This window comes from Rattus rattus, chromosome 9 (genome assembly GCF_011064425.1).
Source record: "Rattus rattus isolate New Zealand chromosome 9, Rrattus_CSIRO_v1, whole genome shotgun sequence".
Classification (NCBI taxonomy): domain Eukaryota; kingdom Metazoa; phylum Chordata; class Mammalia; order Rodentia; family Muridae; genus Rattus; species Rattus rattus.
Window position 1 is genome coordinate 26333398 of NC_046162.1, and position 24576 is coordinate 26357973.

Below are 24576 nucleotides of genomic sequence, written 5' to 3' on the forward strand. Positions count from 1 at the left end.
GTTACGATGAACGGGTGCTGGATACCAAGCCTGGGTCCCCTGGAAGAGCGAACGAGCAGTGCTGTTAGCTGCTAAACCATCTCTCCACACCTAAAGATACTCTGCTTTAGGCTCTTTATTTCAGTGTGTGTCGTAAAGAAAGGCCAGGATCTGTATTAGAGTTACTGATAGATCTGAGTTACATTTTAAAATGTTTAACAATTTTAAAACTGGTTAAATACACTACAGGGCTGGGGGCTGTAACTTAGTGGTACCGTAGTTGTCTAGCTTGGGTGAAGTTGTAGGCTCAGTCCACTACCACGATAGATAGATGATAGATAGATAGATAGATAGATAGATAGATAGATAGATAGATAGGATGGATGGATAGATGGATGGACAGATGGGTAGATAGGCAGACAAATAAACAAATACTTTTTGTGTTAAAATATTACACAGCCATTAAAATGTTTTGGAGAAGCCAGAAAGATAGCTAGCTCATCAGCGATACTGGTATCTCATGACCTGAGTTCAATCCCTGGGACCCACACAATGGGAGCAAAGAACCAATTCCCCAAAATTATTCTTGACTTCCACACATGAATGCTCATGTGTGGAATGCTCATGTGTGGAATGCTCATGAGTACACATGCTTACACATACAGACACAGATACACACACACACTAAATAAATAAGTAAATAAATAAATGTTTAACCAAAAAATTTAAACATTTTGAAAGATTTTTTAAAGTGACTTATAAAAATTTACAGGAGGTAATTTGGGACTTAAAGTAGCAAAACATTAAACTATGTACACATCTGATGGCAACTTAATAATTCCATACCAATTTGGCTCATATTTACCTGGTTATCGTCTACATGATACGTATTCTAATCATTTGTACTTGACATAGCCCTATGAAGTGGACACTGTTACCATTTGCAAATGAGGAATCTGAGTTAGCAGAGTTTTCAGCAATCATCAGTGGGACAGAATGGAGGCTAAAAGTGAATCCGAGGCAGCCTCACTCAGAACCTTAGCTCTCCTCTCCGAGCTGGTGGGATGTGGGCATGGTGGTGCATGCTTGGTGGAAAACGCAGACAGAAAAGTCATCCCCATAAATGTTCAGATACTCAGCAGTAAAACTCAGAGCCACCCCAGCTCCCTTCTCTCCCTCATGCCCCACACTAGTCCTCCGGACAATCCTATCAGCCCAGGACTTCAATTCGACTCAGCCTGTTCCCTTCTTACGCCCGCCATTTCTCTTCCAAGTCGACTTCGCTTTGGAGGTGGGGCCTTGTGTACCTAGGCTGGCCTGGGCCTCCCCACCTGCCTCCTGAGTGTTGGAATTATAGCCAGGACACCCAGCTATATTTTTAAGAAGTAGATTACTGGTCCCTCCCCCCACAGAGGCCGCAGCCTCCTCTGCTGGGCAGGCCACTCCTCACATCTTCAGCTCCTCTTTCTTCTGTCCGCACACCTGGAAGCGTTGACTTCCCGGTGGCCCCAGGGAAATAGCGCCCTGTGGCTGGCGGGCAGAGTTTCCTCAGCTTGAAGGAGTCTTGTCTGGTCACTTTTTACTGTTCAGTCTCAGCCTTCTTCCTGTCCATTGTCTGTCTGTCAGGGGAGGGAGGCCTGGAAGGCTCCCTTGGGGTCTTTGAAGTTAATGACTCCTTTTATTTCTTCCCGCTGCAGTCGTGAAGTTCCACTTCTTGCTCCACTACTCCCCACAGAAGCCTAATGGGGCGGCCCGGCTTCTATCATACACCTTGTTTAGGGCTCCCAGGCTGGGGCTGGAGCTGGGGGGCTGTGTGTGGCCTACATGGAGTTAGAAAGAAACACTAGATTTTAAAGTCAGGAGATACAGATATCGTTCAGGAATTTTCACAGAATTTGCTTCAAGTAATGAAAAGCAATGTCCTGAGAATTTTTTTTAATAATAAAATTGTATTATTCAATCGCTACAGTCATTTTCAATATATTTACTAATAGGCAGGGGAGAATGTATCGTCTGTGGAGTGACTTGTTATTTTAATCAGAGACAAAATAACCTTAGACGCTCTCGAGTCTTCTTTCTCGGCTGTATTGATCCTGTAAGGAAGGTTTGTTCCTTTTGCTAATATGATCAAAAAAGGTTCACGGAGCAGAAGTGGCTTAGCCAAGGCAACACAACCTTCCAAGTCTCGCCTGGGAAACGGGGAGTAATTTTGTGCAACGTGGTTCCTTTAGCTGTCTGTCCCCATTGTCTGCTTTCTGTGACTGTAGTTTACTGCTCACGTGTGTTGTGTGCTGGTGACGTGAATGCGAAAGAGACACCTGCCTTCCTTGCCTTCAAGGGTCCTGAGCCACCGTTTAAAAACTAGGATCAGCCTGGCATATGTCACTAAGTGCCCCACAAATGGTACACCTTTCTCATAATTATTCTCTCTCTCTCTCTCTCTCTCTCTCTCTCTCTCTCTCTCTCTCTCTCTCTCACACACACACACACACACACACACACACACACACACACACACACACACACACAAAGAATTACCATAGCAGCAGAGGTAGTGAAGACTTAACAGTAGAGAGATGGCTGAGCTGTTAAGAGCACTGAATGCTCTTCCACAGGGTCCGGGTTCAATTCCCAGCACCCACGTCGCAGCTTACAACTGTCTGTAATTCCAGTTCATACATGCAGGCAAAACACCAGTGTGCACAAAATTGAAAAAATGAAAATTAACCTCTTCTTCCATCTTCCCTCCCTGCTCATCTACATTATACACCTCGGTTCATCCTGTGAAGGAAGAGGAAGAGGACGAGGGGAAGGAGGAGGAAGAGGAAGAGAAGGAGGAGGAGAAGGAGGAGGAGGAGAAGGAGAGAGAAGGAGGAGGAAGAGGAGGAGGAGGAAGAGGAGGAGGAGGAAGAGGAGGAGGAAGAGGAGGAGGAGGAAGAGGAGGAGGAAGAGAGGAGGAGGAGGGGAAGGAGGAGGAGGGAGAAGAGGAGGGGGAGGGGGAGGAGGAGGAAGAGGAAGAGGAGGAGGAGAAGGAGGAGGGGGAGGAGGAGGAGGGAGGAGGAGGAGGAGGAGGAGGAGGAGGAGGAGGAGGAGGAAGGAGGAGGAGGAGGAGGAGGAAGGGGAGGAGGAGGAGGAAGAGGAAGGGGAGGAGGAGGAGGAGGAGGAGGAGAATTACCACAACAAATAAATAATAATTTTTAAACCAGCCAATAAGAACATTTTTCTCAATGTCTCCACAAGAGACATCTCCACAATGGAAAGTTCAGGTTAATAGCAGTGTAGCACGGTGTATCTTTAGAAGGAAGTATAAATGAATTTCCTCCAGGGATAAAATTCAGGGGACACAAGATGGAAACCTGAGTACATAATTTGTGAAAGCTGTGCAAAGCGAAAACATTGGGCCTTTGTTCAAACAGTAGTCTGGGCTTTCTTTTCCCTTCCATTCACATGATGTTTTTAGCAATTCTTTTTTTTTTTTTTAAATGTTATTTACCATATGTGTATGAGTATTTTGTCTGCCTGTATGTCTGTAAACCATATGCATGCCTGGTGCCCTTGGAGGCCAGAAGAAGGTTCTGGATCCTGGAACTGGAATTAAAGGCAGTACTGGGCTTAAAAACAGTTGTGAGCCACCATATGGGTACTGGGAATTAATCCCAGGTCCTCTGGGAGAATAGCCACTGCTCTTAACCGATGATCCATCTATCTCTCCAGACCAACCTTGATGGCTTAGAAATATAGGCTTGCAAAGAAAAGTTCAACCCATCAGCGTGTGTTTATCATTCATTTTTATATTGTAAAGTTCCCATTTTAAATGCAAATATTGGCCTAGAGATCTCAGTGGATAAAGACATTGGCTGCCAAGCATTATGGCTTGGGTTCGATCTCTAGGACCCATGTGGTGGAAGGAGAGAAAGAACTTGTGCCTGCAGCCTCATAAAATAAATCAATGCAAAATAATGCAATCACAACCATAACTTTAACTTACACTGAGAACCACTGAACTGCATAGCCCCCTGTTTTGTAGTGGTTCGTGCATGGATATTTAATTCTTTCACAATGGTGGAAACACTACATAAAATGGATGTGCTTTTATTTGACGTCTTGATACATGAAATTCCGATCAACACTCCCTGCCTTTGGCTCACTGATGAGTTAAGCAGAGATGAAAGAAAGGGGAGTGTGGATGGCCCCATTGTTTCCTTTCCCCAACAAAAAAGCAGACTGGGTTTTCTTAAAATGCTATTCCCTCTGGGAACAAACAACATCCCCAAATGATGTGCTAAAGTGACTTTATCTTGGAAACAAGGTCATTGTAGACCTTCATTCATTAAAACAAGGCTGTCTTGGGGGCCAGGAAGGTGACTTCATGGTTGAAAGCCTAGAGTCCAGGAATTCCTCAGAGAAAGCTTACAAGCAAGAACAGCAATATTGGGTAGCTCTGAGTTTGATTGCAAGACCGTGCCTCAGTGAATAAGAAAGAGTGATCAAGGATGATTCTCATAAGCCTCGAGCCTCCAAACGTACCCCTCACACTGTGCACACATACACCCATGCAAACAGAACATGAAAACAAGCCCATACAAGAGAAGAGTGGCCTCATAGTGCAATATTAGTAATGTACAACATTTGGATGTCCAGGTAAGGACAGGAGGAAGACCGTAACCGTGCAGCATAGTTTGGTGTCATGTGATTACACACCAAAGCCACCCACAGAAAATAGAAAAGGCATAAAAAGATTCTTTAGTAAATTCAGTGGCAGCATGGCCCTGCTGACAATGGACTTGAGACTTCTGCCTTCCAGAACCGAGAGGCCACTTTCTGTGATGTTAAGCCACCCAGCGAGATGCTCGGTCACAGGGGTTCCCAAACTCACAACGCCTTCTTTCTGCACTCAAAGCAAGTTCTGTTTCAAATGGAATGCATGGCTTTTCCAGGTTGCCATTGATCCCCACCCAATGTCTACTTGTAGATTTAGTCCACCTGCCTTCAACTCCCCTGGAATCTCATGCATCACAGATTTGCAGGAATTCCGTGCTCCCAAGGCATAAGGGATGTAATATCCCAGTGGGCCACAAGAACAGAACACTTATTGCACATATCTGCTGGCTTTACCTATTCTAGAAAATGTCATTAAAGAACACAGAATCGAAGATGAACTGTTAACGTGTCAACAGACTAAGGATGTAGTTCAGTGGCAGAGTGTGTGCTTAGCATGCTAACATGGGTTAGGTTCTGGATTTGATCCCCAGAATTGCCAAATGAAAACTCAAATGTATTATGTAGAGAGCCCCTCTAGCACTATGTGCCATACAACTACATAACTATATAGTCAGACACCTATGTGTGTAGCTAGTCCTAAAGGAAATACACTTTCACTTTGTATCTTGTAGGTTTTACTTTTCTTTTTTTCCTTTTAACTTAAAAGGGTAATGTGGACCAGCTTTACAGATGTCCTAGCCTCTGTGTTTTGAAGCAAAATGTTACTTTTTTTTATCCTTCCTGCTTGATTGTTGAGCTTAATTGCAGAATTATTATCCAGGCCTGGATCTTAGAGGACTTGGCAAATGTGTTTATGATTCTTCTGGACACATGGCTAGAAACAGTTTGAAAAGGTTGATTAGTTTTGGTCAAAGACCAAAGTGTAATAAGGCAACTGTCTTCCTTCTGTCCCTATTAATACAGCCAGCTCTCACGCTCTGGGCTCTAAATGCAGTGTGAACTACTAAGACCAGAGGGAACGCTACTCAAAGTGTTGGCTTCATCATCCTATAAGAAGCTATTCTGAAGGAATTGTGTTACTATGCTACAGGCCCAGGATCTTCTCCACAGTGTGACTACAGCTACAAAAAGCTGCAAACAGCTTGGTATTCAGCAAAAGAAAATGCCCATCATGATGGGTCCAACTGTGAGACACCAGAGGACCATGCAGCTCTGGAGACATGGCCATGAAAGAACAAGAATAGAAGGATGTTTGTAGCATGTGCCATTGAAGGAGCAATGTCTATGTTGGTAAACACAGATCACTCCATGTGTATGTGCATGCGTACACATGCGTGTGTGTGTCTGGTTATATACTTCTTGTTGGCCTTGTACTTTCTTTTTTTCTTTTTTTCTTTCTTTCTTTTTTTTTTTTTTTTTTTTTTTTCGGAGCTGGGGACTGAACCCAGGGCCTTTTTCTTGCTAGGCAAGCGCTCTACCATTGAGCTACATCCCCAACCCCGGCCTTGTTCTTTCTACCTAGCTCAAGGTGTCCTCAAACTCACAGCAATCTTCTCTCCCCAGTCTGCTGAATAATGAGCTTAACGAGGATATAGCCCCTCCCTATATCACTGGTCACTTTTGAGGGGAAGGAAGAACCAGGCTCTAGCCCGGGCTGGCCTTGAACTCACTACATAGCCAAACTTCTGAGTCTCCTGTCTCTCTCTTGAGACCTCTCTTGAGGTCTGTGTCTCCACACTTGGTTTATGTGATTCTGGGTTTTGTGCAAATGAGGGAAGCACTCGAACTCAGCCTTGCCTTCATCAGCCACTTCAGAAGAGTATTTTTATGTATGTGCCTGGGTGTGTATGTGCAGTTGTGTGCAAGTGCCTGAGGAGAATGGAAGAGCCAGAGTTACAGGGAGTCGTGAGCCGCCTCACGTAAGTTCTGAGAATTGAATGCCAGCTGCCAGTCGTCTGCCAGAGCAGCAAGTACTCTTAACCACCAAGCCTTCTCTCCAGCGTCCTAGTCCCATAAGTCACTTTTGAAGGAAACAAGCTAATGGCCATCCTTAGTAACAGAATGGGCCCAGGGAGAGCTTGTATCACATGAAAGGGGGCGATGGGAGGAAGGCGAGAGGAAGTTTATGGCGGAGTTAACAGTCAGTAGTAACGTGGTGGAAATACTAGACTCGCTGTCTCTAAGTGAGATTGTGATGGACAGAGTCTCTCTCTCTCTCTCTCTCTCTCCTCTCTCTCTCTCTCTGTCTCTGTCTCTGTCTCTCTCTCTCTCTCTCTCTCTCTCTCTCTCTCTCTCTCTCTCTCTCTCTCTCCATGGGAAATTTGAAGGTAGCTAGAATGGTTTTGCTTCAAAGCTCTGGTTCCTTAACTATGGGTGATGTTTGAGGCGGAGGGTGGGAGAGCAGTCATTGGTCCATAATTTTAATTAGTAAAGAATTTACTTTTTTCGAATGATCAAAAACTTTTGGCCCGATTGGGAGAAGTAAGCCCAGCTACAATGTTTCCCAGCAGCCAGCACAGGAAATGGCCTCTGCTAAGGGCACCTGTGGGCAGCCGCCAACCTCTCAAGGCATCACTTTATTGGTACAATGTATTTTTATTCTTCAGAGATAGTGTGAAAATGAGGGAGCCCGAGGACACACAAAAGGGGGCCGGGTGAGTATGTGTAGACTCCTCTTAAAACAGCTCCTAGGGAAAAGCCCAAAGTGAGTGTTTCTCCTTCCATTATCAGCTTCCTCGCTAAACTCACTGCTCATGTTTAGGAAAGGGAGACAATAAACTAGTGAAGGATCAAGGCCTTTCTTATTTCCAGATAGCCAGAATAGGAAGGTTATTGCAAAAGAAATATGTGGTCTTTAAAAAAAAAAAAAACTAGCAAAACACAAACAACAAAAACCAAGCTGTTGGTTGTTCAAGGCCGGCCTCCCCAGCAACTGTAGCATATGGGTATTGAAAATAACATTCGCCTTTTTTTTTCCAGTTATGAAAGCAATATATGTTTCTTGTAGAAGATTTAGAAAACACAGATATACTGGCAGGGGGTAAATTAAAGATTTCCAGGACTGAAGATGAAACTGAGAGGCGAATGATGTGCCAGTCCCTAGGTCCAATAGCTGGCACCAATTCCTTCTGCTCCTCTCCTCCCCTTCCTTTTCTTCCCCCCATAATTACCACTCTGATTATAGTCAAGACTTTTATGGATATTTTTCAATTTCTTTTGTGTGTGAATAAATACGTATGGAAGTAGTAAAACCACATTCTAGCCTCCTGCTTACTTAATATATTGTGAATGTTACCCTACCCCCAACTCATTACACATTGCATAGTCATTCCTTTCAAAAACATCTTCATAAGATCATCCTTAGCCAATTCCTTGGTCAAGCAATTTGCCACTGCTCGTGTGTGTGTGTGTGTGTGTGTGTGTGTGTGTGTGTGTGTGTGTGTTGTCTGAGTTTGTTTGGTTTTTTTTGTTTTTGTTTTTTGAGATGAGGTCTCATTGTGTAAGCCTTGGCTGGCCTAGAACTCACTATGTACAACCAACCTGGCCTCAAACTCATGGAGGTGGAATGGTTGGATCAAATAATACTTTTAAACTTGTTGAATTATGTTGTTTTTTCAGAAAGATGGCATTTGCATTTCCAAGAACACTGTAAAGCACCCACCTTAGGATTCCTGTGCTGAAAATAAACCCTTGCCAGTGGGGGAGGGTTGATGACTGAGAACAATGTATAACGACACATAGGTGCGAAATGCCACAGTAGCCCTCATTACTCTGTGTACAGACCTAAAAAATTAACACACACACACACACACACACACACACACACACACACACACACCCTTGTGTTAGTGAATATGGGCATGCATTTTTTTTTTCTTTGATGGCCTGCCTATCCATGCTTTTCATCTGCTTCTGCATGAAGGTCTTAGGTTATATTGATCTAAAGAGAGACATCTATGCATTCATATATATGACATTTGTTTAATCCCAGGTTTGTTTTTTTTTTTTTTTTAAATGAGGGCTCACGAATGCTAAAAACTACTTTTCAGTGCAAGTTCGTCAAAGCTTTACAAAAAAAACTCACATAACCTAGACAGGGCTCTGTCTGTCTGTCAAACTTCTGTGTACCCCAGGCTGCCCTTGAACTCCCGATCCTTAAGCTACAGTCTCCCGAATGCTAGTGTTGCAGGCACGCATCACTGTTAGGATTTCAAAACTAAATGATATTTTTAACAGGTAAAATTTTATTTGTGGCTTGGTGATGGTGGCACACACCTTTGGTCCCAGTGTTAGGACTCTGTAGTCTTCTAAGATCTCCCACAGATCTTCAAGTTCGAAGCCAGCCTGGTTTATAGAGCAAGTTCCAGGACAGCCAGGGCTACACAGAAAACCATGTCTCAGATATATATATTAGAAAACTAGGCAGAAACGAAAGTCTTTTTCATGGTAATTATTTATTGACTGGTGACTTTCTAACAGGCCTAGTGGTAATCCCATCTCATGTCCTTTCTCATTTAATCATAATGTAACCCCAGCAGATTATGGTAGTTTGTATCCCCCTATTACCTGAAGCCAAGCGGGGTGGGCAAAAACACCCAAGTAGTTGGTGGATTTGATTCCAAGTTAGTGGAATCACCAACGGGCTCACAAAAATCAGCAAAGCGGGATGTCCATGCCATTATACCATGGACTCCAGAAAATGCCTTTCTGAAAATAAGTGAATTTAAAGGGCTTTCTATCCCGCAACCAGCCATAAGGACCGTTTCCCTGCAATGCTCGGCACGGATGCCCGCTTAAGAGCACAATAAAATACTCACTGAGCCCCTTTATAAAGAGGAACTCGTGCGTATCCAAGGGTGGCTTTTCTGGGGCTCCTGTGGGAATTGTTTGAAAATCTACATCCCCATCGCAGGACAGGCTGAAAAAGAAAGAAAGACAGGTGGAAGCGTCTGCAGGTTGGCAGGAGCAGCGCATGCGGAAGTCAGAACTTTCTGGGGGCGTCCTGGCCGCTGGATCCTCGCGCGGCGCACGCAGGTGGCGCCGCGTCCCCTGCTCCCCAGGATCAAGGGGGCAGGGTGACTGGGGACCCCACCCTCCAGAGTCCCAGGGAAGGTGAAGCCTAGCTTTCCGCCAGGGCGAGGGAGGAGGGTGGGCAGGAAGCGCAGCCCAGCGCCGGGGAAAGAAAGACTGCCATTCCCAGCCCCCCGCCCCGCGGGGCGCGGGGTGCTGGCAGCGCATGCGCGAGGCCCGGCCCCCAATTCCCCGAGCGAGGGAGGGAGGCCCCCGGCGGCCCGAACTGCGAGCCGCGGCGGGACCGAGCGCACGCAGGGGCGCGCCGGTGGCCGGGCGGGACGGGCTGCAGAGGCGGCGGTCGCGAGCACGCGAGGCCAGGGGCCGGGCGGCCACCGGAGGGCACTACGTTCCCGGTGCGGGAAGGGACCCGCCACCCGCGGACCCCCACTCGGGGACAGCGATGCGTGAGTCTCGCCCCGGCTCGAGGGCAGGATGTGCGAGCAGGACAAAGGCTGGGCGGCGGGGGAGGAGTTGGGGACTCAGAGCCAGTGACCCAGTCAGCCCAGGAGAGCTACCGCAGCCGGCAACTTTGCAACTTTTGCAGAGGGGGACATTGGATATTCTGCAAGTTGTTGCACACAGTTCCAGATCGCCCCAGGTTGGGCGGGCGGAGGGAAGGGAGGGGGGACACTACTGGCTCTTCAGGACAGCGGGCGACAGCCAGCTCCACCGTGCAGGGCAGGAGGGGGCGCCCGTCCGGGACTGGGACAGGGACCGAGGAGGATCAGGGTCACTGAGGGCGGGGTGAAGGAAGTGTCTCAGATCGCTGAAGCGCCTGGTATCCTCACAGGGTGCGCCCCAAGATCCCGATAGCCTTATATCTGCGGCGGTGATGGATGAGCCGTGGTGGGAAGGGCGCGTCGCCTCGGACGTCCACTGCACTCTGCGCGAGAAGGTCAGTCCCTCCCCGCCCTTGTCACTCGCAAGGACTGGGTATTTAAAGTCACTTTCGCTCTCGTGTAAGTGTCTTCAAGATGCCCCGCGTGGGAACTCAGAACTCTTGGTGCCTTTTTCTATTTGTGCGCCTGCTCCTTTACCTTCATGGGGAGTGTGTTCTTCCTCCAGGGAAAGGACCGGAGCTTGAAGTCCGTTTTTCAGGAGTAGAGAGCTCCGGGCAACTAAATGAAGAATGGTTTGTACCCCATTGGATTACCTCCGGAGATTACTTTACATGGTACAAGAATGGACTTTAAAAAATTGTGTATCCATGTCTGTGTAATTCAAAGACACATAATACGGCGGGTTCTGCATACTACACATGATGCTGGATTTTCCCTTTATTGTAATGGTGTTGCAATTGCTTTTAAAATAAAATTATTAGACTGGTGCATAGCTCAGTGGTAGAGCAGATGCCTCAACAAATTTATGTAAACGTAGTAAAGTTGCAGTTCGGTGTAAAGAAATATTAGGTAGATGGTGGCAATTCATTGTTAAGGCAGGAACTGAATGATTGAAATTTAAAAGTCAGGCCGGGTGGTAATCCCCGCACTGTGGAGACTGCAGAAGGATCTCCACAAGTTCAAGGCCAGCTGGAGAGTCAAGGTGAGCTCCGGGAAGGACAGGGCTACACAGTGGGACACTTTGTCTCAGAACAAGAGAAAGAACAGACACACTAACCTTAACCGAAAGAGGTTACAGACTAGAAAGCAAGGGAGAAAACACAAACTCCCCTGCTGGTTGGCCTCCTGTGGTAGAAGGTGGGATGGCTGAAACTTGATCCCCTCTCAGTTCACCTCTGGAGGCTGCCGTTGGCCACTGGGAAGCTGGGAAAACCCAGAGGACTGGAGGCTTCTCTGTTTCTTCCTTCCTGTACCTGGACTGGAAGGGAGTGTTTGGAGTGTTGATATGATGCATGGAAGCACAGCTGCTGTGACCGAGTACTAGAGGCTGGAGGGCGTCCTGCAGCAAAAAAATGTATCCTCGGGTTTTGGAAGGGTACAGAAGAGGATCTTTCCTTTTGCTTTTGAGACAGGGTCTTGTTATGGAGCTCAGGTTAGCTGTATACTTTCTGTATAGCCCAGACGGTCCTCAAATCCATGGTCCTGTTGCTTCAGCTTTCTGAGTGCTCTTAACTTCCTCACAGTATCTACCTCTGTGTCATCTCCTGTCTAAGGGTCTGTGTCTGTTTTCTCCTAGAAGCCCACCCTATCCCAATAAGATGTAACTGTACTTTAACTGGTACATCCGAAAGGATATGACCTTTAAGTAAGGTCACATTCTCAGATTCTAGGTGGGCATGAATTTAGGGGAGAAGTATTCTCAACTGGTTTGTCAGGCCAGGATAGGACAGAAGTTGTCTTATTGGGGCCCAGGGGTCCCTGCAGAATTGGGCTCCCACTTTCAGCTCATACATAGTCAGTGTCTGTGGCAGACCTGTTATAGTGTCCCCAGATTCTCAGGTGTGGTGTGTATGAGTGGGGTTGCCTCATTGGAGAGTAAATCTCTTCTAGTCATACTAATGCTTTATTTTTTTCCTCTTTTCCTCTACCTGCTGACCTGTCTCTCTCTGACAAAGCTTTCCCATGTTACTTTGCTCTGTCCAGAACAGAATGTTCCAGTCTGGGGATCTGGAGACAAAATTGGGTCCTGGTGGTTCTTTGCAAGAGCAGGAGGGCACGGGAGTGAACACATTTAACTGAGCTCTCAGAGGCTGGAGGATCAGTAGTGCAAGGCCAGAAAGCAGGGCCAGAGGAGGTAGGGGTGTGCATGAAACGGTATATTCTTAGCTCTTTCTAGAAGTATTGGCTGGATGCAGGTAGTGAGGGCCACTGGGGAACATGCCTTCCTGATTTAACGTAGCTCAAGTGGTTGCCATTTCTGCACGTAGCTTAGGGCATAGAGGAAAGCCAAGGCTTTGTGGAAACAATGTAACTCCAGAGTTACTTCCCTGAGACACTCCAGGCTTGAAGCTGACCTTAGGGTCAAATCTCATGTCCTTTTAGTTACAATGTCCCACTTCCTCCAAATCACTGTTAATGATTCTTGCTGTATTTTTTTTTCTCCCTCTTCAAAGATGTTTAAGAATGTTTGGTTTGATGGAGTTTTGAGTAAAAATACATGGTAGAGGGACTGGTACCCCGCTGATCTCCTGTCTTTGAGGAACAAGGGCTGGCCTTTTGTCTTTCCCAGACAGGATAATTTTTTTTTTAATTAAATAGCAGCTCTAATAATGTGTTCCCAGTACCGCAGAACAACTTTACAAGTGCCTGGCACATGCTGGGCATTCACCCTTTGTTCAGTGTTGCAGACGAACACAAAGCATGTTTGCATACAGGCTGTGCAATTGTTTTTGGGGAACCACTAGCAGCCATCCTCTCCTGGTGGCTGCAGAAGGTACAGCTGCCGTCTCAGGGATAGCGGGAGCCACACTTTGTTGGGTGAGAGAGTCTGGGGTAACACCGTGCTGACAGTGTGGAAGATTTATACCATAAAACAAGTCTAGGTGCTGTACGCAAACTAGTAATGGTGGTGTCTCCCGAGCTGATTAATTTACCTCTCAGCCCAGAGGTTGTGGTTTCTTCTGCCCCTATAACCAAAATCCCATGGTGTCAGTTTCTTCCTTCAAGACCTGTTGTACTTTAAATAAAATTCGAGGGGACTGGAGAGATGGTTCAGTGATTAAGAGCCCTGGTGGCTCCTACAGAATACCCACATGGCTGCTCACGGCAGTCTGTAACTTCTGTCCTAGGGTATCCAACTCTCTCTCTTCTGGTTTCTATGGGTAACTATGTGCACACAGTACACAGCTATACTTGTAGATAAAGCACCTATACATATCTTCAAATAAAATTACTAGTCCACACTATTGCCTGGAGTCCCTGATGTAGCCTCCCTGGCCTACTCTCTTATCATGTCCCCTCTCCCTCCCTTGGAGCCACACAGACTTCCTTTCTGTCTCTTGAACATGTCGAGTGTCTTTCCGCCTCAGGCCTTAGTACTGGCTTGCTCTTTTGCAGTCTGCGTTTCTCAGTCTGTCTCATAGTAGCCTCCCGGTAATGTATTATTTCCTCGTGGGATTATTATGTTTTAGTGTCCTTATAGCATTTACTAGTATCTGAAATTGAACACTGTTGATTTGCTATCTTTCCCCTGATTCTAAAAATATATGCTTCACAAGAGTCTGCCTGAGTCTGTCTCAGGCGGTTATGGGGCCTCCAGGCCTACAATGGAGGCTTCCCTGTATGTTCAGATGATGAAAATAATCAATCAATATTTTCTCCTGTAAACTGAGGAGAAATCATTTTTAGGAATGTGAGGATCAAGGGAGACAATCTAAGAATATGAGTTATGTAGAAGGTATGTGGCTGATGTCCTGCCTTCCCCCTAGGATTGTTCTGTGGGAGACCAGTGAACCCCTTTATATAATGTGCGCTCACCTAAGGCTTGGATTTTTGTTTCTCAAGGGGTCCCTAAATATGACAGTGATACCTATAAGAAAGGTATCTCAGGGGTCTGGGGAGGGGGGCTCTGTAGATAAAAGTGCTTGCCATGCACATTTGAAGACCTGAGTGCAAATTTCCAGCATCCTCACAGAGACCAGGAAGGCAGGGAAGCCCCTTTAATTCAAGCACTTGAGAGACAGAGAGAGGCTGTCCTAAGGGTAATGGGAGTTCCAGGTTCAGCGAGAAGCCATTCCGTGTGAACTTCAGGCATCTACACGCATATGCATACTCACACTCACACACTTGACCACACACATGCAAACATGCGTCTGAGCCACACATGTTCCATTTGGGTTTTTGTTTGTTTGTTTTTCTTTAAAAAAGACAGCTGTGTGTGATGTTGGGCAAGGCTCAAAGTGAAAGGGCCAAAGCAGTTTGCTAAAGGCCCGGGGATGGTATGGCTCAAACAAAAGCCTTCACCTGCCTGAATAGGCAGCAGGAACTGATTGGGGGCAGGGTATTTTCTACTGAATGTCTCTGGAGAAATGTCTCCCACTTCTCCCTTTCCTGATCACCATCCCACACTAAGGCCTTAAGTTCCTCCTTTGGTCCCTCTCAGCCCTGCAGCATCTCTGAAAGACCCCCTTAATCCTAAAACACACTGCCCTTAGCCCCGCCCCTTCCGACCTGTCTGCTTGAGTTGATCATCAGCTGTAGCTCCTACAGGAGAATTGGGTTCACCCATGCACTGAACACGAGAGAGGACCATATCATGGTCACCCGGGAGGCATGGAGGATGACGGTAATGATATTTTTATGGCCTATACCCTCTTGAGTATCTGATTAAAACCTAGAGGTATTTTTTTTTGAACCTCCAGATAATGCATCCTCCTCGGTCTTCTACCTACAAGGTTTGCATAAGTTTGGGATGCACATCGAAGTAGGGCACAGACAGCACCTATCTTGAGGCTCGCCCTCCTCATCCCGCAAGCTTTGCCCTCCCCACTATGTGTCCCAGCCCTACTAATCTTGCACTTACTTTTTGTGATCTTTTTTTTAACCCGCGCAATAGCTATTCCCTCCAACTTGACTAGGAGCAGCTTGTGGACTTTGTGACACAACATTCCCAGGCCAGTGTCTGGTGTAGAGAGAACCCAGGGGCTGTTGCCTTACTTGATATAAGCACAGCATGCTGAGAAAGGAAGCAGGTGGACCTCACTGGGACGCGTTGCATAGCTGTGTAGAAGTGTTATTTCTAGGACCCTGTACCTGGTCTTTGGCATTGGACTGGGCTTGGGGGCAGTGAGGGCTCCTGGTTCAGCTGAAACAGATCAGAGCCAGGACCAAGGGGAAAGCACCTTCTTAGCTCCCTAGACACCTGGGTACTCTCCTCTCAGATAATGCTGGGAGGGGTCATGAGAAAATAATTAGCCACAGAGGCAGGTGTCCTGTCCTAGACCAAAGTACACTGTAAGTAGCTTGGGAAAATGACTACATATGAAGCTCAGATAATAGGAATGGTTTCTCCCAGACCTCAGTCAGGGAGGATCTAGTTGCCTTCTCGATCTTATCCCCAAATGAGCAGCAAATGTAGATAAAGCTTTCTCTCATCTCCTTTGGACTTACGTTTGATTTACAGCCCTTACTCTCCAACTAGGAGGAGGAGGTTACGAAATCAAGCAAAGAGAGTGTTTGAGGATCCTTCTTCTTCGTGCCTACCATTCAATGCTGGCTTGGCACAGAGGCCTGACTTTGGAGGTTTTAGGGGTAGATTCATCCGTCCCAAAGCCACAAGGCCATCTCCCACCTTGACATGACATAGTAGATCTAGTTCTCTGGGCTCTAAGGAGCCTAAAGCCTAGAAGCCTTTTCACCAGATCCTCCCTGTCTCCTGGAATGGAGTCACAGATGCCTTAGCGTCTCCTCATCTGTCCCCAGATTATTATCTTCCTCAGCACCTTGCCGTTAGGCACACCTCCCCTACTTCCTGAAACTACAATGCACACTGAGAAGACCTTGCTATGAGAGACGTATGTTTCTAATTCCTTCGGTTTCGTTTGTATTCCTGAGGATCAGACCCAGGGCCGGCCTTTGCTAGGTAAACACTCTCCCCCTAAGCTATGTCCCCAACTCTGCCAAACCATGTCTTTTGAACCAATGGATTAGTAAAGGACATTTTTAGTAGTTGGTGATTGCATTTATCACAGTCATCTTCCAAAGCCATGATGACAGAGGTTTCGTTCTGGGATGACACTATTGGGGCTGCTGTACTGAGTAGAAATTTTACACCTTGCTAGCATCTGTCCATCTCTATCTTATTGATCCCCATCTTGGTTCCAGTGCTGGGATTTGCCCATTTTGCAGTGGGGACCTGCGAGGCACTGAGTGGATAACTGTCTTAAAGTTACTTTTGGAAAAAAAAAAAAGTGTTTCAGCCAAGAGGAGAAACAAAAGCTGGGCTAGAAGGACATTTAAGCTCTGTGGTTCAAGACACTGTAGTGTGTTTTGTTGCGCTGTGGTCTCAGGAATGAAGCTTTTCCTACACCACCCCGAGAGGCTTGCACCTGCAGGCACTGGCCTCCCTCTGGGCGTTCAGAAGGGCTGTTGTCAAGTGCAGCCTCTTTGATTGATCCTGGCCGTGCTCAGTGCCTCGCCTATGTAAGATACCGCTTGCCTCAAAGAAGTGTGGCCTCTGTCACCGCCTGCCCTTGGGTAGACCGAGCAGCTGTAGTTACTTACCAACTCTTTCTCTTAAACTCCTTTAATTTCCCTACACTAGGCCAAGCCTCTGTCTCCTTAAAAAAAAAAAAAAAAAAAATGTGACCCAGGTCCGTGTTCAAAAATCTGACTAGGAGCCAGGCCTAATGGCGCAGGCCTTCGATCCCACTACTCAAGAAGGAAGTTCAAAGCCTGTCTAGGCTACAGAGCAAATTGAAGGCCAGCCTAAGACAACTTACCGACATCCTGTCTCAAAAGTTAACTTTAAAAAGAGCAGAGGAAAGCTGGGTGAGGTGGGTCATTTCTGCAATCCCAACACTCAGAAGACTGGGTCAGGAAAACTATCTTGAGTTTAAGGACAGCCTGCATTCCATAGAGCGCTTTAGGCCATCCTGGGCAACAGAGTACAACCTTGTCTCAAAAACCACAAAATAAAGAAGTCATAAATAATGATATCTAGGTGGAGAAATATAGCTCAGTGGAAGAGTGCCTGCCTGGCATTTCTGAGACTCTAAGTTCAGTCCCTAAAAGAACAAAATAAATTGGCCAATAAAGCAGTCCGTCTGGTTACAGTCCACTTGGGTTTCTCACTGTCTTTCCTCTTTTGGCTTCTAAACACACGAAGGGCCATTTCCCATGTGTCTGAGACACATCCAATTCGTGCTAGCCTACTTATAACAGCAGGGCTATCTCATGGCTGTGGTCTTTACTGTCACTCTAAGCAGCTGTCCTCGGTGGCTCCTTCCTGGAAGCGAATATAGCATAAGATGATAAGGGCTTTTCCTGCTGTGTGAACTGCAAAGCTGACTTTGCCACCCTGTGTCCAGAGTAGTCATGCCCTGTTGTATACCTGGCTGGACTGGAGGGAGGGAAGTTTAGCATGGAGAGGGAGGGTGCTGGGAGAGGGGGAAGGATGCTGCCGGATCTTTTTGGTCAGAGAATGCACACCTGGGAACAGCTTTGAGAACTGGCTCAGTTTATTGTGGGGAACAAAGGCTATTTAAACCTTTTGTGGATGAGTATGCGTCACTGGCCGGCCAGGGTTGCCTCATCTGCATGAGGAGTAATTCTAGGTACTTCTGGACATGATCTTAAAGGGGAAAAGGAACTTTAGCCTGGCTACTGACTACGTGACCTCCTCTGGTGATGCAAAGGTGTGGGGTATAGGGTTATGTGTGCTGGAACGTTAAGGCCTGGGGCAGTGTCGGGGAGCGACCCTATTCCTATCCATCTAAGGATGAGATTTCCAGGGTTTGGACATGCTTTGGTACACACACCCTTGACCCTACTCTTTCTTCTGGCCTACTCCTCCAGTCCCACTGCTCCCTGGCCACACAGACTTGAGCTGTCCAGGAAGATACTGGTGGGAATGGAGGAGAACTGTCCAAGAAGGATGGATTACTGCTTCGGGCCTAAATAGCATTTCAGATGGCATTCAGCTATCTGGCTATGCAGCCCCGGACCCCAGTGAATCACATTTGTATATTCGTGTGTGTGTGTGTGTGTGTGTGTGTGTGTGTGTGTGTGTGTGTGTGATACTGAGAACTGAACTGAGGATCTCACACATGCTAGCTAGTAGAGCACATAGCGTCCTGCCACTGAGCTACATTCCCAGCCTCCCCCTACCCCCTTTTTTCTTTTACTTTTTGTTTTGAGGCAAGATATCACTCTGTTGCCCAGGCCAGCCTGAAGTTTGATCCTTCTGCCTCTCCCCCCACCCCCTAAATAGCTGAAATGACAGGCCTGTACCAAGAAGCCCAACTCCCCGTAAATGTCTCATAAGAGGAGAGTACAAAATATGAAGAAGGACTCTGTGTGTGCACTTGAGACGTCAGGCCTTAGGGTACCAAAGTACTTGGTGTGAGCACAGGACCCAGTGGAGACTTGGTCTCCGGGCTTCTTGTCTTTTAATTTCTGGACCACACATTGTCTCTGAGAGAAGACAAGGGTGCATGCTTTTAGTGATTCTCCAGTTTTTGAAGCAAGGGATGCAAAGACTGGGCTGGCACCCTGGTTGCTGGGGAAGCCTGTACTTGATAGTGAAGACAGAGCTTGTAAGGCCAGCGCTGGCCCTGAGCCTTTGCCCCTGGCATGGTCTTTACCTTCTTAAGTTATTCAGTCCTTGGGCAAAGGGAGTGTAGCCAGGGATTTTCTAGAAAGTGTACACTTGGCAGAGTGAGGTGACACTGACCTTTGTACACACACACACACACACACACACACACACACACACACACACACACACCGCAGGTGCCAATCAATCTCTTCTCTAATCAACTGGGCAGTGGCTACGTGTTCCTCCCTACTTGCCCCAGTGTTCAGGGTTCCTGAATGAAAGACATACACAACGCAGCCTTATATTTTAATATGCCTTAAGTAGCTTAATGGTCGGGCCACTCCCAAACCTCCATGTGGCTAACACCTCCCCTTTGATATTCCTGAGTTATTACTTTCTAAAATCTCTACTCCTTCGTTGTTGCCCTAGACCCAGTTGGGGGTGGGGGAGCTGGGACTGCTCTTCTCTGGTTCTTAAATATTGACCGTCTCTCTGTCCTTTACTTCTCAGGTGTGACAACTACTCCTTTCCTGGCATGGCAGCTAACTCCTTCCTTTTCTCTCAATCCTAAAGGTCCTGCCTCTGTCTCCCTGTCCTGCCATTGGCCACTGGCCACCAGCAACTTTATTTACCAATCAAAACCAACTGGGATAGGGTCTGCCAGCATCTTACATGTAGATTCCCATGTAATTTTGGGGACCAAATTAACATAAGTAGCATTAAACCAAATCCACAACATTTACCCCCTTTTCATCTATTGAAAAGGCCTTTCTCTCAGATATACACTGAACATAGTTATAACAGTTATGAAAATGATAAAATATGACATACATCAATAGTGTCTAGTCTACTCCAACATTTATTCTAACTTAAAGAGTTTACAATTTTATACCTGAATTATGTTTTGATTTTTAACTTACATTAATTACCATCTGAAAACCACCCTTTTAAACCTACATCATCTTCCTTAATGTTAAACAACTTAATTTTGATTGTGAGACTGTAACTAGTCTTTATTTACCAATCAAAACCAACTGGGGGCAGGGTCCCTCTACATCTTATGTACAGAATTTTGGGTTCCTCTGTAATTCTGAAGACCAAACTGACATAAATCACATTAGATCAAACCCACAACACACACACACACACACACACACACACACACACACGGTGGAGTGAAGGGTTTTGCCTGTTTAGAAAATTGCAAAAAAATAAACACAAGAGAAGTTGGAAGGATAGCTCAGTGGTTAAGAGCACTGGCTCTGCTCTTCATGAGGACCTGGGTTCCCAGCACCCACATGGTAGATGACAACTATCTCTAGCTCCAGTTCTAGGGGATCCAACACCCTCTTCTGGTTCTCCTGGGTGCTGCACTTACGTGTTGCACAAACATACATACAGGCAAAACTCCCACACACAATTCAGAAAAAAAAAAAAAAATCCAGGCAAGTTGTGACCCTGTGATCCTCTTTCTGTAGCTGCAAGTCCTGAAATTAAGTGCCTCTTTGTCCAGCCCACGTCTTTAAATTTTCATTGTCAGCGTCATGCACCATGTTTTACTTTAGGGTTGTGTCATGATTTGGTTATTCTCCTTGCTGTAAGGTTACGTTCCAACATCGATTTGCTTATATCAAGTTCAAGTGTGATCGACACACACTGGCACATAGTAGGTTGTACTGGTCGGAGGTGTGTGTACAGTTTACAGCATATTGTAAGTTTTCAAGGATGCACATAAACATGTAACTAGCACGATCAAGACAGAGGACGTTATGTGAACCTAAGAGGCCCCCTTATTTCTCTCAGTCATTCAATCCTGACCCCCACCCCAGACCATCGCTAATCGACTGCTTCCTCTTACAGCTTAGACTTGTTCTTTCTTAGAGTTTTATGTGCATGTAAATGGAGTCACACATGCCCTTACCGTTCGGTTTAATATGATGCTTTTGCGATTCATCTGTACTGTTTTGCCTTTCAGGACTATGTTATAGCAGTTTGATCAGCCATTCTTTCCCCGAATGTCTATCGGGTTGTTTCAAGTGAATCACGTAACTGTCTGTAGCCTTGAGGTGACGAGCCTTATCTACCCGTCTGTCTAGGGATAAATTCCTAAAATGGAGCTGTTGTGTGACAAGATATGATCATTAAGAACCTTACATGTCACCGGTCAAACTCTCAAGAGGGTCCAGCAACGTACACTATTGCTGTTGAAGACGTCTGCTTCCCAGTATCTTTGCTGGCCTAGATAAAATCTCTTTTAAAAAATTAGTGCCCTTGGATTAGCTAAAAACGATGTCTCATTGACTGTGTGTACAAAGACCAGGACCCCAGAGCAAGAAGACCCCAAAACAGAAAGGCACAGCCAAGGGCACCCTCTTATACCTCTCAGAGGCCCATGAACTCCCAGCTGTAGCAGGGGATGGGCCCAAGACCCTGCAAGGGGCTGGCTGGGGGCTGCTGGTAGTCTGTGCTGGAAAACCCTTGCCCCCTCTTAACCCTGGCGCTGCAGCATGCACTGCAAGTGGCAGGCACTCGGTAATTGGATGCTTTGGAAGCAGAGTTTCAATTATCCTGAGGCTCGGGGTCCCTCGCAGGTCACTGGAGCAGATGGTGCCAGAGTCTGGAGTCATTAGAGTGAACCTCATAGATAGCCTTATCTTTTCCAATGTGGATACTTTTAGTCAGAAGAAAAAAAAAAATCTAATCAGTCCAGAGTCCCTCTCCCTCTGGATCTAGCCATTACATTTTTTTTTTTTTTTTTTTTTTTTTTTTTTGCTTGTTGGGTCTGTTCCTTGATTTTTTTTTTAACTATTAAAATTTTTTTAGACAAATTTATTTTGCACTCCCTCCTATCCCTCTCTCAGTCTGTCTGCCTTCTCCTCCCGTGTGTGTGTGTGTGTGTGTGTGTGTGTGTGTGTGTGTGTGTGTGTGCGCATGTGCGCGCACACACAAACATGCACATAGCACAGGCTCCCCTTATGCTGTCTTGTCTGACCTAGAACTCTTTATGTAGAGCAATCTGGCCTTGAACTCACAGAGATCCACCTGCCTCTGTGTCCCTAGTGTCAGGATTAAAGGTGTGTGCCACTCTGCCTTGCTTACCTTATATTTTTGAGCCAAGGTTTTTCAAGCTCATCTAGTCCCTACACTGGTGGCCATCAAGCCCCACAGATCCACCTGTCCCTGCCTTCCTGCCGTATGGTTAACTTCTGAGGGCAAGAACTGCATCTCCTTGTCCTAAGCAGGAGGTGCTGTGGCACAAGGGTCCTTGTCAGGGCGTGCACAGATGTTTTATGCAACCAAGGACTGTGCATTAACAGCCTACTGCAGACTCCCCTGGCCCTGTTTCCACAGTCTGGAGGTTCAGCTAGCTCAGGTCCTCGTAACTCTATCATACCTGCAGAAAAACAGCCTCAAGACCTGAAATGTGCCCAAGGCCCCTAGTAAGTAGGAAGGGTATATTTGTGACACCTTGCTACCTGCTGTACCTGGAGCTCCACCTTAACCAAGACATAGCATTGTTGTTGTTGTTATCCCTATATATCCGTGACTGGGCTAGAACTCTTATGCAGTCCAGACCGGCCCCTAACTCACAGAAATCCACTTGCCTCTGCCTCCTGAGTGCTGGGATTAAAGGCTTTTCTCAAGAGTTAACTTTTAATGGGTGTTTGCAGTGAGTCAAGAAGTTGATAATGTGTCTGTATATGCAGAGACAGTTGCAAATGGGGATGGCAGCCCTTGAACAGATGACAGCTGGGCTATCACCGGGCTAGGCGAGAAGGCTGGTGTTAGTTGTACAGTTTTCTGACTTTGTGCTACAATCTCCTTTCCTGCTAACTCCGGTTCTGACAGAGCTGCGAACGAAGACTCAACGTTGTGAACCTTTAACACTTCTGCCTTCTCATCCTCTTCTCTGCATACATTTCCTGAACCCAGCCTCGAGACAATGCTCCATCTCCCTGAATACTAAAGCGTCTAGTTCTCATAGTTCTGGGTGTTTGTAGACAGAGTCACTATGTAGCCCAGGCTCACCTCTAACTTGCCACCCTCCTGCCTTAGCCTCTAGAGATTATAACCTTGTAAACTTCTGTCCAGTTCTTACCAATCCTTTAAAAACTGTGAAGTTGTTTCTGGAAGAGCTTGTCGGGGGGAGTACCTTACATTGGATGGGGACCACCCAGGAGGTAGCCTTTCTCAAGGAGAGTCAATGTATCCACTTAGGCTTTGCTGCCTCTGAGTGGGGTCGGGGGAAGCAGAGTTCAGCGTTCAGCTATCTCTTCGGATCATTTTAGCTTTATTGGCACTCAGTGTGGCCCACTCTGGAGCCTCTTCATCTTGCAGCACTTAATGAGCTTCACATATAATCTGCCATCCCGATGCTCTGCCAGGGGAAACCGTATCCCGGAATCTGCCCTGAGAACCTTAGCATACCTGAGGACATTCCCATAAAACTACGTACGGCCAAATGCTACTGGCCATGAGAGCCAGTAATGACAGCATACCTTTAACTGGTGCTTATGGTATGCTAAGATGTGGCTATCTGTAGCCACTATTTAATGAGTGCTCAGCTGGCTGCTAAGAGATGGATTTCCCTTCTGGTGCTAAGCCCTCTCTCGACCCCATCTAGTGGATCCCAAGTCTTTACAGATGGGACGTGCTAAGTTTAGAGAATTGAATATCTTTCCTGAGTCCGTGAAGTTAGTAGGTTGGAAAATTCACTATGACTCTGCAACGTTCACCCGCTTTGCTTAGAGAGGATGTTGATAGAAAGCTGGGAGCAGGTAGAAACTGGTATGAAGGAGTTGCTCTAGCACAGGCCAGGGCAGCATGGGAAGAAGGTCGTGCAAAGCGTGAGTCCCGCAGGAACTAGCCTGGTGATTTGGAGGAAGATAGGGAGATGGACCAGGAGTGTTGGCTTTGGGGGTACTGGTCTCCCTAGAAGTTCACGCTGTATCCCTGTGGGAAGAAGGTGAGGCAGGCAAGCTGGCTCACAGGTATTGGACCCTGCTCATCAGGGGTGCCGTGGCCTTCCAAGGCAGTGGTGTATGGATCAACACAGGAAGGGTGTACGCTGCTAGGTTTTGGCACGAGACTCAAGAGAACCAGTGGACAGAAACGAAAGGCTGCACAATGCTCCCCGGTTGGAGTGTTGGAGTTCTGTAGCTGGGGCATGTCCGTCATTTTCAGAGCAAACATTGTTCTTGGAGAGTCTCAGAAGGAAACGCTGTCTAGTGATGTTGAAGGACATGCTGCCCGCTACAGGACTTTGCTCGGTACCGGACACCTTTCTGGGATGGCTACCGCAGACTGCCTAAAAATCCCTTGTACGCATAATTTCATCTGGTAATCAAAGTGGCTTCAGAGACACTGAGAATGTATGTAGCCCAGTTGTTCGAGTGCCTGCTTAGCATGCACAAACCCCTGGACTGTATCCCTAGCATCGCATGAAACAGCATGGTGGCACATAGCTGTACTTCCAGATCTCAGGAAGTGGTGGCAGGAGAGCCAGACGTTCAAAGTCATCTTTGGACACATAGCGAGTTGGAAGACAGCGTAAGTCCCTGTCTGAAGAAGGAAGGAAGGGGAGGAGAAAGAAATAATCGTTCAAACATTCCTCGCCGTCCTTTTATGTGGTACTTTTCATTCCCC

General features: G+C 46.7%; 1 protein-coding gene across 1 annotated transcript in view; it reads left to right on the top strand.

Moving 5' to 3' along the window:
* Positions 1 to 10099: 10099 nt before the first annotated feature.
* Ccnjl (cyclin J like) overlaps positions 10100 to 24576 on the top strand; it is a 57332-nt gene continuing 42855 nt past the window's right edge. Inside the window, exons 1-2 of the mRNA XM_032913792.1 lie at positions 10100 to 10178; positions 10565 to 10669. Of these exons, the coding sequence (XP_032769683.1) occupies positions 10607 to 10669 (63 nt within the window). The 5' untranslated portion in view covers positions 10100 to 10178; positions 10565 to 10606. The remainder of the gene's footprint in view (positions 10179 to 10564; positions 10670 to 24576) is intronic.